General features: G+C 38.2%; 1 protein-coding gene across 1 annotated transcript; it reads right to left on the minus strand.

Moving 5' to 3' along the window:
* Positions 1-2,745: 2,745 nt before the first annotated feature.
* Positions 2,746-8,986, minus strand: MDH1 (malate dehydrogenase 1, NAD (soluble); the record flags this gene model as incomplete). The annotated part of the gene is made up of 8 exons (XM_010186575.1): positions 2,746-3,191; positions 3,555-3,644; positions 3,857-3,970; positions 5,550-5,726; positions 5,853-5,975; positions 7,331-7,506; positions 8,460-8,556; positions 8,888-8,986. Coding segments are annotated over 8 exons (1,002 nt in total), but the record flags the coding sequence as incomplete, so codon positions are not given.
* Between the last annotated feature and the right edge of the window lie 4,834 nt (positions 8,987-13,820).

Here is a 13,820-nt window from a genome sequence, read left to right on the forward strand (position 1 = left end):
CAAATCTTAATTTCCCCCAGGATTGGTGTGAATATATTTGGTGTCTTTCAATCACAAAGGTCAGAAGTTGTTCAGTGCAAATGCCTGCTCAACACAGGACTAATGTATATCTGGTTGCTCAGGGCCAGGTCCAAGGATGGAGCTTCTGTAACCTCTCTGGTTACTTCAGTACTTGATCACACTCAGACTTAATAAATCAGTTTCTGTTGTTCAAACTTGTGTTCATTGCCTCTTGACCTTCCACTATGTACCACTGGGCCTGGCTCTGATTTCTCTGCACCCTACCATAAAGGTAGTCATTGATAAGACCTCCTCCAAGCATTTCCTTCTCCAGGATTAAGAAATCCAGCTCTCTCTGCCTCATCTAATAAATAATTCCCTCCAGCCCATGAACACTCCAAAAAAAAAAAAATCACAGAATAGAGACATTTCAATGAAAAGCAACGTACTTGATACCATAAGTTTGGAGTAGCAGTGTGCAAGTGTCCTCTTGTACTAGGAAACTAAGTCTGAAAGGCAGAAAAAAAAGTGGATGGCTACTCTTTTTGCTCTCTGTTTTCATATGCTACCTACTAGGAGAAGAGCAAAGCACCCTGCAAAAACAGTGCAAACTCTACAAAGTAACACAAGCCACAGTAAAAGATGCTCACCACAGCAGGAGGGAATCTCCCAGAAACAGAAAAACTGGAGAAAGTAGAACAGAGAACAACACAGTTCAGAAACATGAATACAAAGAATATACACCACTTGCTAGTTTGAGAGTTTGTAAGTAGTGGGAGAGTAGTTAAGTGTGTGGTCAATGAGGCAGATATTTCCTGTAGAACTGATTCTAAAACATTTAACATGAGAGGAGTCAAATGTAGACTCAAGTGTTAACTTGAGGAGGTAAATACATCATAAGAGAGTCTACCAAATACTGAGGTTATTTATGCACTTGTTCTGATATACCAAGTGTTGCAAGCATCACTTTTCAAGAGGTGAGCTGTCTTCTGGAGAAGGCTGCTTTAAAACAAACATCAAAAAACCCTGAAGAGCCAGATCTTTCAGATTTTTTTTTAAATCGTCTTCCCTACATTGTGATGTTTCTGTAGGTATGACACAAAACATACTGCACACTAGCAGGATTATCATATCTCATGGTTTCCAGGCACAGATGTGTATTCAATCCTTTAGTCAGCCTGTAGCCTTTTTAAGCTGAGTAAGTGTGCACTGTAGCTATCTCCTGTAACATTCACTGTAAAACATGTTATCTTAAAATAAGCTGTAGCATGGTAACTATTGGAATTAATTCCTTTGGTCCTCGGGTTCAGGATGAAAAGAGATTTTACTATGTATGAAACACCAGAAGGCAGTCATCACACTGGCAGCTTTCCTTAGCTCCCTCATTTCTGCTCTGAAGTTCTTAAACTGTCCTGAAAAGACAGATGAAATCTCTTCAGCATTTCTCCACAACTAAACTGCAAAGGGTTTAAAGGAATGAGGAAACAGTGAAAAAATATGGTGTATATACTTCTTGTCTATTCCTAAGATTGCAACAATGCATAAGTTCTTGCAACAGCTGCTCCATAAACATTCAAGGCATTCACTCACTGTGCCCTGTCTTCAGTTGGCCTGTGCTGCAGCAGACATCCCCTTTTTCTGAAATGCTTGTTTTTCCTTTCAACTATTTATGTATAGTAAGTCTTTGCCACATTACTGTCACTGTTTTTAAAAGCTACAGTAAGGTTCTGAGACTGTAAAAAAGGTACAGTAAGGTTACTTTAGTACAAGGCAGAAACACTTACATGGGAACAGTACCAACAATTTAGCACTGATATTGTGTATAAGAAAAATCCCATTATTGTGAGAGTTTGCACTCTGCAAATAGAGCAGGAAGGTCCTTAGAAAACAAACAGAACAGGGAGCACATCTAAGAAATTCCCAGAACAACAAACCTAGCCTAAATCCCTTATGTCTATGTAAGGTGGGTTACTACAGTAGGAAAAGACAGAGCAGGCGTAGGAGAAGAGTTACAGCAACATTCACCTGTGTGTTTGCAAAGGAATAATTACAGCACAATATATTTGATATAGCTTCCTGAAGTTAAAACGTTGGTAGGCTGAACTAGGAAAATTCTCAAGTAAGTGTATTAACCTCAGCTGGTCTTAAACAAGTGAGTCCTTGTCTCCCGGGACAAAAGGCTTTGAAGCTACAATCATAATAGTACTGAGCTACAGTACCAACACTGCTTTTGAACTGTTGTGCTGGAATACAAATCTGCCTTTCGGCTTTTGTGACTGATGTTGACATAAAGCTTTTACCTAGAAAAGACAAATGGAAGTGCTAGTCATCAATAAAGCTTCTTAAAACTAGTTTCCCTCAGTTTCTTAAAATTGGGCTTCAGAGTTTTGGTTTTGGTTTACGTTGTACTATTGAAATCTGCTAGTTACATAATAAAGCATGCAAATGAAGTGCAACAGACTACTCTTAGCCATTATGTGTTTAAGCATATTTTAATATTTCTATTGACAAATATTATAAGCATAACCAGAGTGAACAGTACACATTTGGAGGCTGTCCAGTGATAGCCTTGAGTCACTGAACTACTGGCTCAAGGAGAACTATTGGCATTCTAATTTCATTCAGTTGAGCTATAGGATGTTGAGGTGATCACTGACTAGGACATAGAATCATAGAATGTACTGGGCGTGAAGAGACCTATAAAGATCATCTAGCCCAACCCCCCTGCAGTAAGCAGGGAACCATGTTCCAATAGTGCCAAATTCTAACCAAAACTCAAGATTGTGCGTTAGTAGCCAAGGCCGAGGCAAACAATTATTCTGTATCATACACAGAGAGCAACTAGTATTGCACAAAGTTTGGTCAACAAACTAGATAGACTTCTTTAATAACTTTTTGCTAATAACTCAATAGGCACAACAGTACCAGTAAGCATGTGAACTTTAAAATGCACAATTGCTACAGACAGTTGACTTTAATACGGTAATAAGTGTTTGGTAGCAGACTTATAGACGACTTTTGGATTCTTCCACTCTTGAATCATTTTGTATTTCCTCATCATCTAGTCATGCACTGGAGAGGAACTCCACAGCAGTCTCCTTCTCTTCAGTTAACTCCTTCGCAGTCAGATCCATCTTCTCACGAGAAAAATCATTAATAGGAAGACCCTCAACAAACTTCCAGGTCTTATCCTGTTTAGAAACAAACAAAAAGCCCCTCCATATGAGAACATGGTTCATTCAGTCTGCATGAGCGAAACTTTACAGCATAAGAAACGAAGTTTATGGCCTTAAAGCACACATCAGTCAGAAGTTAATTTTGTTTTCAGATAATGAATACAACCAGCACCAGCTAGTCATGTAAGATTCTACTTTTCTATCAGTGCTTATTTGACAACTACTACAAAACGGTCAGTAATAGTCCTGTGAAAGACTGCTAGAACTTCCACGTCCCTGCAACTGCAGTCCCATACTAAAAGCGCTGCTGCTAACAAGCTCATGACAGTTTAGCTGGATCTTGCAGAAGATACTTGGATTTAAATACAGTCTAGTTACCTTGATCACAACAGGGAATGAATACAGCAAGTCTTCAGGAACACTGTAAGAATTGCCATCAGAAATCACTCCCATGGAAACAAATTCCCCCTGAAACGAGAAAAGTAAGAGATAAATACCGTTTTTCACTGCTAGAAGCAAGAAAAATTTTAATTTCCAATATACTGCATCTCCTATGATACACATGTCTGAAAAAGACAGATTCTTCCCCTCTCACCACACATACACACTTGAGGTCAAAGACACCATCATGTAATCAAAGCATTAGGCAAACAAGCACTGGCTCAAGCGTAACATCTTACCGCTGGAGTGCCAAACCAGATGTCCCTCACATGATCACAGATAGCTTTGGCAGCTGACATCGCACTCGACAGCTTCCTAGCCTTAATAACGGCTGCTCCACGTTGCTGAACAGTCTGCAATTATGAAAAAACCCTTAATTGTAAAGCATCAAAATCATGACTTGGTCTAAACACTGTTAGTAAATGCCTTACAAGCATTGTTTAATTTCATCAGTCAAGGAACAGGTCTATCACTACATAAACATGGCATACAATCCAGAAATAAAATCTAGAAGAGTTTTCCAAGACAAGAACATAAGGGAATATTTCAGCGGCTGGCTCATTTCTTAGCACCAGCTTTACTGCTAGCAGCCCATTAACTTCTCTCATACCAACCAGATGTTTCAACTTTTTACTGCCAAGTGACTTCATGTATGTCAGTAGCAACCAATGTCTCAGAGCAACACTGGTAATTAAGGGTTTTAGCTGAATACCAATGTGAACTATTTTTTGGTCTCAAACCTACAGTACTTCATCCATAGAATTAATTTAATTCCTGAAGACAGTTGAACCTACCTCTCTATACTCAAGTTTATATTTAGAAATTTTGTACTTAAGAATAGCCCTTCTTAGAATTACAATAGCTTCTTAAACCTTAGATTTATTTTTTTTTCTTTGATAAAGTTTTGGTAAGGTTCTATGCCAACCAGAATGCACTCTAGAAAAGCAAGAACTGTGGAATCTCTTTATTTTAGGCAAAACACTCTAGCATAGACCAACATTGCCATGTACCTAGAAAGTCAAAACAGTATCCTCCCTTGGCCACATAAGATAGGATCAAGGCCAAGGACAGGTTTCTGCTTACACTCTGGCTCATGAACTTTGGTTGCCAGCATACAATCATCAATTCTATAGCAACAAGCATAAACTGGAATAAGCTATATCCAAAACCAAGATAGGACAGGGCATGCTCATATGACAAAACATATCCTCAGTCCAAAACAAAAAGGTGTCTTGGCTAAGACATAGTACCTGACTGTCAGCATGACAGTAACAGTGCAATACCAAAAAATGAACAGCTATTTGGAGTCACATTCATCAAGGGCTTTAGTAGCCCTTATTTCACTTTATATTGCTTTTACATAGCTTGCGCTCTTGATCAATTAATACCATTATTTTGTTTTACTACCCTACATTATTATTTATTACTACCCTACATTAAAGCATTTACAGGTGTTTTCTAGATTTCTCAGATTACTTTTCAGAAATGATGATGATGAGGCCACAGATTTAGATTTGGAAAGCACGTGGGTGCATGCACACAAATGCATGTCAGGGGGAAGGCTGCTTGGCTTTTTTTGGCTCAGAAGATTATCCTACTTCATCTACAAAGCGGCCCAAAAAAAGTCACCATAGTGAACTGCCAATAATGCCTGTGTGCCAGATGAGTTGCACCTAAGTTATGATCAAAATTATTTTTGTTGAACCATGTGAACACTCCAAGTGGCTTTTTCTAACAGTATTTACATAAGTTTCATAAAGCCTTAAATTTTTCAAAAGCAATTAAGTGATAGAGACAAGCTATCCCACTACTTATTCTAGTAGGACAGGAAAAGGTGCTTCACTCAGTCTTTTACATAGTTTACAACTTCATATAAAGTTAGGATAAAGCAGATGCACAGAATGACCGTTCTAAAAAGCCCCAAGATCTTACCAGGATAAAGTCTCCCTTCAGCCAGCTGTCATCTTTTATAGCTTCATAAACTCCAACTTCTTTTCCTTTCACATTCACCTTTGCATGGTTAACATCTGGATATTGAGTGGAGGAGTGGTTGCCCCAGATGATTACATTCTTCACATCATTAGCAGTCACACCAAGTTTCAGAGCAATCTGATCAGAAAGTAAAGATGCCCATTGTATTAACTTCTCCCTTTCAAGGCTTCTTTGAAAGCATTGCTCTGTTTGTATTTAGCTGAGACAACAGAAAGTATTCTACTTTGAATAGGCCTTTTTTACCTGAGATTTGGCTCTGTTGTGATCCAAACGAGTTAAGCAGCTGAAGTTTTCCTTTGGTATTGATGGGGCTGACTTTGATGCAATCAGGCAGTTAGTATTTGCTGGATTCCCAACTACCACAACCTAAAAACATAAACGGGGAAAGGGAATGTGGAAAGATGAAGAAACTATTTCTGCAAGACAGCTCCCTCAAGTGAAATACACGGCTTTGCCTTCAAAGAAACTATCAAAAAGTTAAGTTTTCTAAATCTCTTGGTTGTTTTAAACAAGATTTTTCTTTCCACATGTACATTGTTCATAGTCATCAAGTCTTTTATAACTGCACGGAAAAATATTTTCTAGCTAAGTACCTTCTTTTATAATTTGATATTCAAATGACAAGAGAACACCACATCTAAGGAGATCTGCACACTGACCCACAGCCTGGCTTCAAACGCCATGCTATGAGATACAGGGAAAGCACGATACATACACGCTAGTCAGCCCACAGTGAATTCACCATCACCTTTTAAAGTTTCCTAGACTGGCTGCCACGGCTTTATATAATTAAGGAAGCCACAACAGTTACTTATCTCAATGTTCATAGGCAGTTAGAAGTAAAATATTGCCTGAACTTGGATCAATTTATTACTATGGAAAACTGATTTTTATTCATCCATCATCTACTTATGTGCCTGAAATGATTAACGTCAAGCTCTATATACTCTCAATCACACAAGCTGATCTGCAAACCTCCCCTTGTGTTTCCCCTTTTGAAAGTGAGTTCAGTAAATTTTCCATTACTCTGCAACAGTTATATTGATAGTTTTTCTTCCAACTCTATAAAGAGGCAAACAAGTTTTTAGAAGCAGTAGGAAGTTCATCAGCAGATGAAGTAGCCATTAAAAAGTCAGTTACAAAGCACAGTTGGAGTCTGGGTCTGAGATTAAGAGCAGTAGGAGAGCAGCCACATGATCCCATTAACTGTGCTGAAGGAATCTGAGAGAGAACAATTAAAAGCTTCCAATGTTCCAAAGACCAAGACACAAACAACCTAAATAAAGCCAATTTTTTGTGCAACTGTAATTCCACATTGATATTGAAGTTAAGGGTCTTTATGTTAAAGCCACAGATGGATATGAAATAGGCATATAGATAATTTACTTCTCCAAGAGAAGACAGATAATGAGCAGAAGACTTTTTATTTTTCTATATAGTTTTGATTTTTTTAAGAATTGTCAGTAATCGGTTCAGAGTATGCGTGGAATACAGTAATACAATGTAAGACGTATCTTTTTCACCAAACAAATTAAGGACTAAATTATCTACCTATTTAACATACTTTATCTCATCTAACCTTCACTGTGGTACATTTTCCAGGGCTTAAGGAAAGGAATGCCCACACTAAATAGGCTCCTGCTTGCACAATATCATTCTACAGTGTATTTAGATCTCCAAATAACAAGAGTTAAATTTTTAAATTCAGTTTCTATATTCACCTTGACAGTCTTTTTGGCATACTTGTCCAAGGCTGCGCCCTGAGACTTGAAAATTTTCACATTTGCTTTGAGTAAATCCTTCCTCTCCATGCCCTCTCTCCTTGGCATGGAGCCCACCAGAATTGCTATGTCAAGGTCTTTGAATGCAACTTCCTCCTTGTCTGTTGGAATGACCTCTGAAAAAAGGAAATGGGGAAGAAAACAACTAAGCAAGATAAATACTCATGGCAAAATGTTAATGAGAATATTCTTTGCTTCATAAATAGTACATAAACTGATCTGACACCGCCACCACTTTCCCTTTCCAGAAATACAAGTATAGTCATTTGGTTCTAACTGCACAGAGTGGGTACTGTTTACTGGCAAGTATTTCTACACAAATAATTATCTACAGCTTTAGATATAAACTCTGAAGACGCAAGAGAAATCTATGTCAAAAGATACCCTTCATGTGTCTCTCTCTAAATACATATACATATGTATACATGCATATTATACACATGTATGCATATATGCTGTTGTTCACTTTCACAAAAAAACTCAAGTATCAAACACAAATGAAGTTTTCCTCTCCCTTTAAAAATTCAAACTGAAGAAGGTTTGATTTGTACAAGTTCAAGAGCTGGCAGCTACGATTTTTAAATACTGTGATAATTATAGTAGCATCTACTGGCTCCCTTCTGCTCGTTTAGATTTATCAGAAGTAATAGCTTATGTGACTTGATGAGCAATTTTTCAATTTGTGTCTTTATGCAGAAGATACTTCTAAAGACTAGAAATTTTCTTTTTGGTAAAGGCATGTAAGTATATCTAAATTGTTATCATTGTTATTTTACCACTAGGCCAGAATACAATGCATAAATGTACAAGTATCTGACAACTCAGGATTATATTATATAAACCAAAACTCAGGTATCTGCGTAATCAATTCTTTACACAAAACTCATTTGATTACATTCTTCCTAGTTTACAGCCTAAATTAAATTAAATTATCTTCCACAAAATATAAAACCAAGAAAGGATTGTCTAATATCTTCTGCTTAACTTCAGCTTCCAGATGGAGGAACTCATAAATGCAACAGTTATACTAGAACATCTTTTAGGTATAAGAAAAAATTCTTTTGGCCACCTCTCAACAGCGGTAGAGCACAGTCCTGCAGCTCCATCACTACACCTTCCAATACAGTCATCATGGGGGTGATATCCAGCAGCACAAGAACAAGAGGCTGTAAAGAAAGAATTGGTTTAGTGCAAGTTGCCCATAATCTGTGTTGAAAATGAATGTCTTGTTAGCTAGCACAAGATAGCCAGAAACCACTATCCTATGCAAGACTTAAAATCCATTTACAGAAAGCCGAAAAACTTCAGCATGACCCACAACTGAAAGCTTGTTAACAGAGCAGGACTCCATTTTCTCCACTTAAAAATAAATTACTTGCATATTGGTAAACCATTCTGAGTGTCTACAGGAAAACAAGTCTCATGGACTGCAGTTCTGACATTAGCTTATTCTTTCCTGTGCAGCAGAGACAAGTGACAATTCACTGTAAGAGTTACCTGTTCTTTGCCGAAGACATCTCCCTTGGCAATACTGTAGAGCAGCGAGTAAGCAATCTGCCCAGCAGCTCCAGTCACCAGGACTCTGATAGGCTCACTCTGCAAGGAAGTTACAAAGACTTACATACAGGTACACAGTGCAGGCTCATGCCATCGGAGAGCAGTTAAAATTATCAGTTGCTACAGAAACAAGGCCATGATTATTTAACCTGGATGAAAACATATGCCTAAGTGTGGATCAGGGCCAGCTCCTGGGATCACACTTCTGTTCTGCTACAACCACCAGCAATTTTTCTACTTGCTTTTACAGAAACAGGCCACAGTCACAAAAATATCTCTAAGAACTGTTACTGGAAAAGCTTCCGAAATGCCAGAAATTACACTATTTGAAAAACTCTGTATTCCTTTTAAGAATGCTGCCCTTTTAGCATCAGGTGTTACAACATGTGCCCACTTGTTAGACTACCCACCCATACCTCAAACTCACTATAGAAGTTTTACGAGCTGCCACACTTCAACAGTTTTCAGATCCTTTCAATTTTGAGGGTTGTTTCCATTAAGCATTTTGAATTCTTACTTGCCACTAAAGGCTTATTGAATGCCAGAAACCAAGGAATCTAGTGGACTTAAAACTACTGCCTCACTAAACTCTGATGCAGCAATTTAACAAATCCACGAACAAAAGCTAAATTAGGGACAAATACAGACACTAATATCCATAATACAACTGTCCATTGTCTAATTGACCCAAAACTCCAAAAGACTGGGAGAAGACTGCCAACACATTGCTATATTGCAAAGGTGGGGGAGAGGAGGCAAATGGCTTACCCTACAGGAAAAGCCCATTTTGTTAAGCACAACCAGGACTTGGGGAACTCCACAGGTTATTTAATATTGAAAAAGGAAATCAGGCCAGAGAATATTCATAAGCCAACATTTTGTAAGTTTGTTTTGTGGGGGTTTTTTTGGTGGGGTTTTTGTTGTTGGTTTTGGGTGGGTTTTTGTTTTGTTTTGTTTGTTTGTTTGGGGTTTTTTTAAAATCTTCTTTTTTCCCCTAAGATAATAGGACTGGGGCAGACTGTGCTAGGACAGGAACAAGCAGACTTCAATCAGCCCACGGGAATCCTATGCCCACTTTTTCATATAATTAAAAGATGATAATTTGAATTATGGACAAAACATATTCCATATTCAATAAAGTCTGAAGAAATTTGATTGGATACTGAGTTACATTATGGAAGTGTAGCTTCCAGAGCAAAGGCAGGCATTTATCTTAGCACTGGTGGTTGCAGCTGGAGTATGGAATCCAGTTCTGGGAGCCTGAGTTTGAGAGGGATGCTGAAAAACCAAAGAGGGTCCTGGCAAGCACTACTCAGATGGTTGAGGCCCAGAGCTCATGTCCTATAAGATGAGGCTGAGAGAGCTGGGCATAACCTGGAAAGGTACAGGACACAAGGTGATCTAACAGCAGCCTACTACAACTTCAAGGAGTGCTACAAAAATAATGCTGTCAAACACCTCTCAGTAGTGGCAAGTGGCAGAATATGTGGCAACAGCTACAGACTGTGAGAAAAATTCTTGATTAGGGTGGTACTGCTGCACTGGAACAGGCCTCAGAGAGTCTGTGCAGCCTTCGCCCTTGGCTGTTTTCAAGAAACATATGAAAAAACATGTATGACCTGATTTAGCAGTGAGAAAAGTATTTCTATCAGCCTGCACTGGACAACCTCCAGACTCAAAGCAAGAAAGAGTCAGACTGGATGATCTCCAGAGGTCTATGAGAGCATAAGTGACAAAGTTAAACTACTGAACTTGCAGAGTTAGACCTCAGTATGATTTTGCTTTTGTTATGGAAATGATTCTTTAAATATCTGGTTAAATGGCTACTGGTTGTGGTGTTGAAATGTGTTACTTTCTTTAAAACCTGTCCTACTGTGAGTCTCATCCCTCACATCTCATCAAAACTCAGCAAGGAGGAGGAAAGAGAGTAGACAATTGAGTCTTAGAGCTTTAAATGTCGGATCTAGTTTTGGCGCACTGTTCTTGAGTAGGAATGTTTTATCCTACAGATGTACTAAAATGTGTGAAGGATGGGCAGCACAGATGCATATCAGATTTCAAGTCAGCTTTTCAGCATATTTTTAAGGAGAATCTAAGTTTTATTTACATAAATGGAAAAATTAATGCCCTTTTAAGGCAGCTAATCATATTAGATAGGAAAATAAGTACTGGAAAGTTACTGTGCTACAAAACCTTGACCTGGCAAAATCCATATCAACAGCATATAAAAAGTGATCCCATGCTAAGCAGGCTACTCCAGAACTCACACAGATAAGAATAGAACAAACTTTATTTGAATTACATGGTATCTGAAATCAATTGTGAAATGATTTCTGAATTTCTAGTGAACAGAATGAAGATTTTAAGATTCTCCTCTGCAACCTGTGAGCCAATCTAAAGTAGTGTTACAAAAGGGAAGTCAACAAGAATTTTTTCCATTGTATGCTAATCTGATTTAAACAAATTTCAATACATCCCCTAGCATTACGGTGAGTACTCAGCATAGCAGGAGAGGGAAGCAGTGGAGGTAAAAAGGCAAGAGATAGGACAGTTTTACACTTTTTTTTACTAAGACAGACTTAACATTTAGCTGTGTTGAAAAAAAAAAATTCTTCAATCATGACTCAGCCCCACTCTCACAAAAAAATTATGTTGGCTTAGTACCATCCTTCCTGTTCTCGCCCCCATTTTGGACTGGAATGGGGAGGAAGAAACATAAGCTAAAATGAAGCGAGGAGTACCACCTACTTGATTTTCCTCTCCAAGGCTTCAGTACAGTGGATTCACATACAAGCTCTCCCTGAACCACCTTGACCCTGCACCAATTGTGAGCAATTAGTATCAAAGAAATTTTCATGCTCTGTCTTGATTCCAGGAACCAGATTAACAAGCCAAAAATGTTGCACTTCTTACAAAACATAGTTAACTATCCCTAGAAAACTTAGGTCACATAAAAATCAGTACCATTGAGCATCTGAGGCTACTTTTGGAGGTTGGATGTTTAGAGAAATAAGTAGCTCCCCAATGGAAGTTGTGGGCTCCACACATTCATGTTCAGGCAAATTAATCTGTGACTTGGCTCCTGTACTGGGTTTCAATAAGAATACTGTCACGCTGTGGTAACTACAGGGGTGACCTTTATTCACTCTCAGGTTTATAAAAACTAAAGGACAAATTAAATGGCATCTAACTGAACTATTTACTTCCAAAGCCTTCCCCACTTCACATAAAAGCCAATGTATGGTTTAAGAGTTTTAGGAAATTGAAGAGGTAATGATAAAAAAGAAGGGGAAAAAAAAAGTTAACACTGTACCCCCAGATATGCTTTTCCCTCTAATTCAGCAAACATGTAGGATTTCTCCCCCTCCTAAATTATCACAAATAAAAGTAAAGCTTCCAATATCAAATGAGGAAGCTGTGGGCTTAATGCTCTCTCACTTGCACACACTTTGGGTTAAGAACTTGGTAACTAAATTACCTCTGTGATTACTGCTGATATTAGCAGACCTAAAATATTAGTGCTCTACATGAAAATAGCACTACACTGCAAAACTGATTCAGGAGGTTACAAAGGCAAGTAGAAGTGCAATATGAAATAAACCACAATCTATCAAATGTAGGAACGAGAAAATCTATGTCCTGTCTAAACAAGTGATGGACTTTGCATTACTAATTACAGTTATAAAATACCTCTATAAACATTATTACTGATAAACTTCTCTGTCTGTAAAATATAGTCTGCATAATGTTATTCCTGAATATTAAAGCCAACTGAGCTATTCCACCTTGCTTGACAAGAATGCTTTAAATTCTATCTCCTCAAAAGTCTAAAGCCTGATCAACAAACTTTCCCTTTGCTCTTCCCTCTTTAAAGCAAAGTTGCAGTGACAATAAATGTATTTGGAAATGCGGTAGAAATTATTGGCAGGACAGTTGTGCACTTTTGCAACCCCATCAGCACCGTGGTTCATAGACCACATTCCAAAGGAATTCTTTCCTTAAGAAATGACCTTGAGACAGGTGTCCTTCAAACCTTTTTCCATTTCGTTTAGCTAACAGCAGCCGCATCAACACACACATGATTTTGTTTTAGAAGTTTAAAGCCATTGCCCAATGCTAAAAACATAATTCGAACAGTGAAAGGAAGATAAAAAACAATGACATTCTAAGAAGTCTGGGCATCAAAGTAAGTTTCAAATAGCAGTTCTCCTGGAGACCAGCAAAATCATAGCAGCCAACATTTTGAAAGTTCAAGTACAAACTAAAACTTGCTGCCTTGTGGTCACTCTTGAGAATCCATATTTTGAATGAGTGTGGAGAACCAGGATAGATAAGGTTTACAGATTTCAGTACTTTTTTAGCATACAGCTGAAATAATAAGCCACGTATCAGAACACACAAACATCTTTCATATAGCAAAGTACCAAAAGAAATGGTTTGAATATGAAGGTATGAAGTCTAGAAAAATATGGAGATTTTTCATTATTATAAAGGAAAGCAAGGTCTCTGCACAGTTTTTTGTGTGTGTGCATATACATACACATATATATATATATGTATGTATATATATATATATATATATGCATGCCACAGAAAAGCAAAGCCCTTCAGTTCACCTGTGCAACCTCAGGGCCCGAGCTAGGACTCCTTGACAATTTGTAGAGTCTACACAATTAGCCAGGCTTCTGACAGCAAGCAGGGATGAAACGAGAGACGAAAACGTTCTGCAGGCATTTCCCCTTAAGCTAAGGCAGAAGACAATCGAACCCTGAACCTTTAATGCCTCATGACATTAAAAAGCGAGCATTCCCGTCTTCCCGAAGACAATGCCACCAACCACCGAGCTCGGCAAGGCGCCGTCTTTAGCAAAAGG

This window comes from Mesitornis unicolor, unplaced genomic scaffold (genome assembly GCF_000695765.1).
Source record: "Mesitornis unicolor isolate BGI_N332 unplaced genomic scaffold, ASM69576v1 scaffold35016, whole genome shotgun sequence".
In the NCBI taxonomy this organism is placed as follows: Eukaryota; Metazoa; Chordata; class Aves; order Mesitornithiformes; family Mesitornithidae; genus Mesitornis; species Mesitornis unicolor.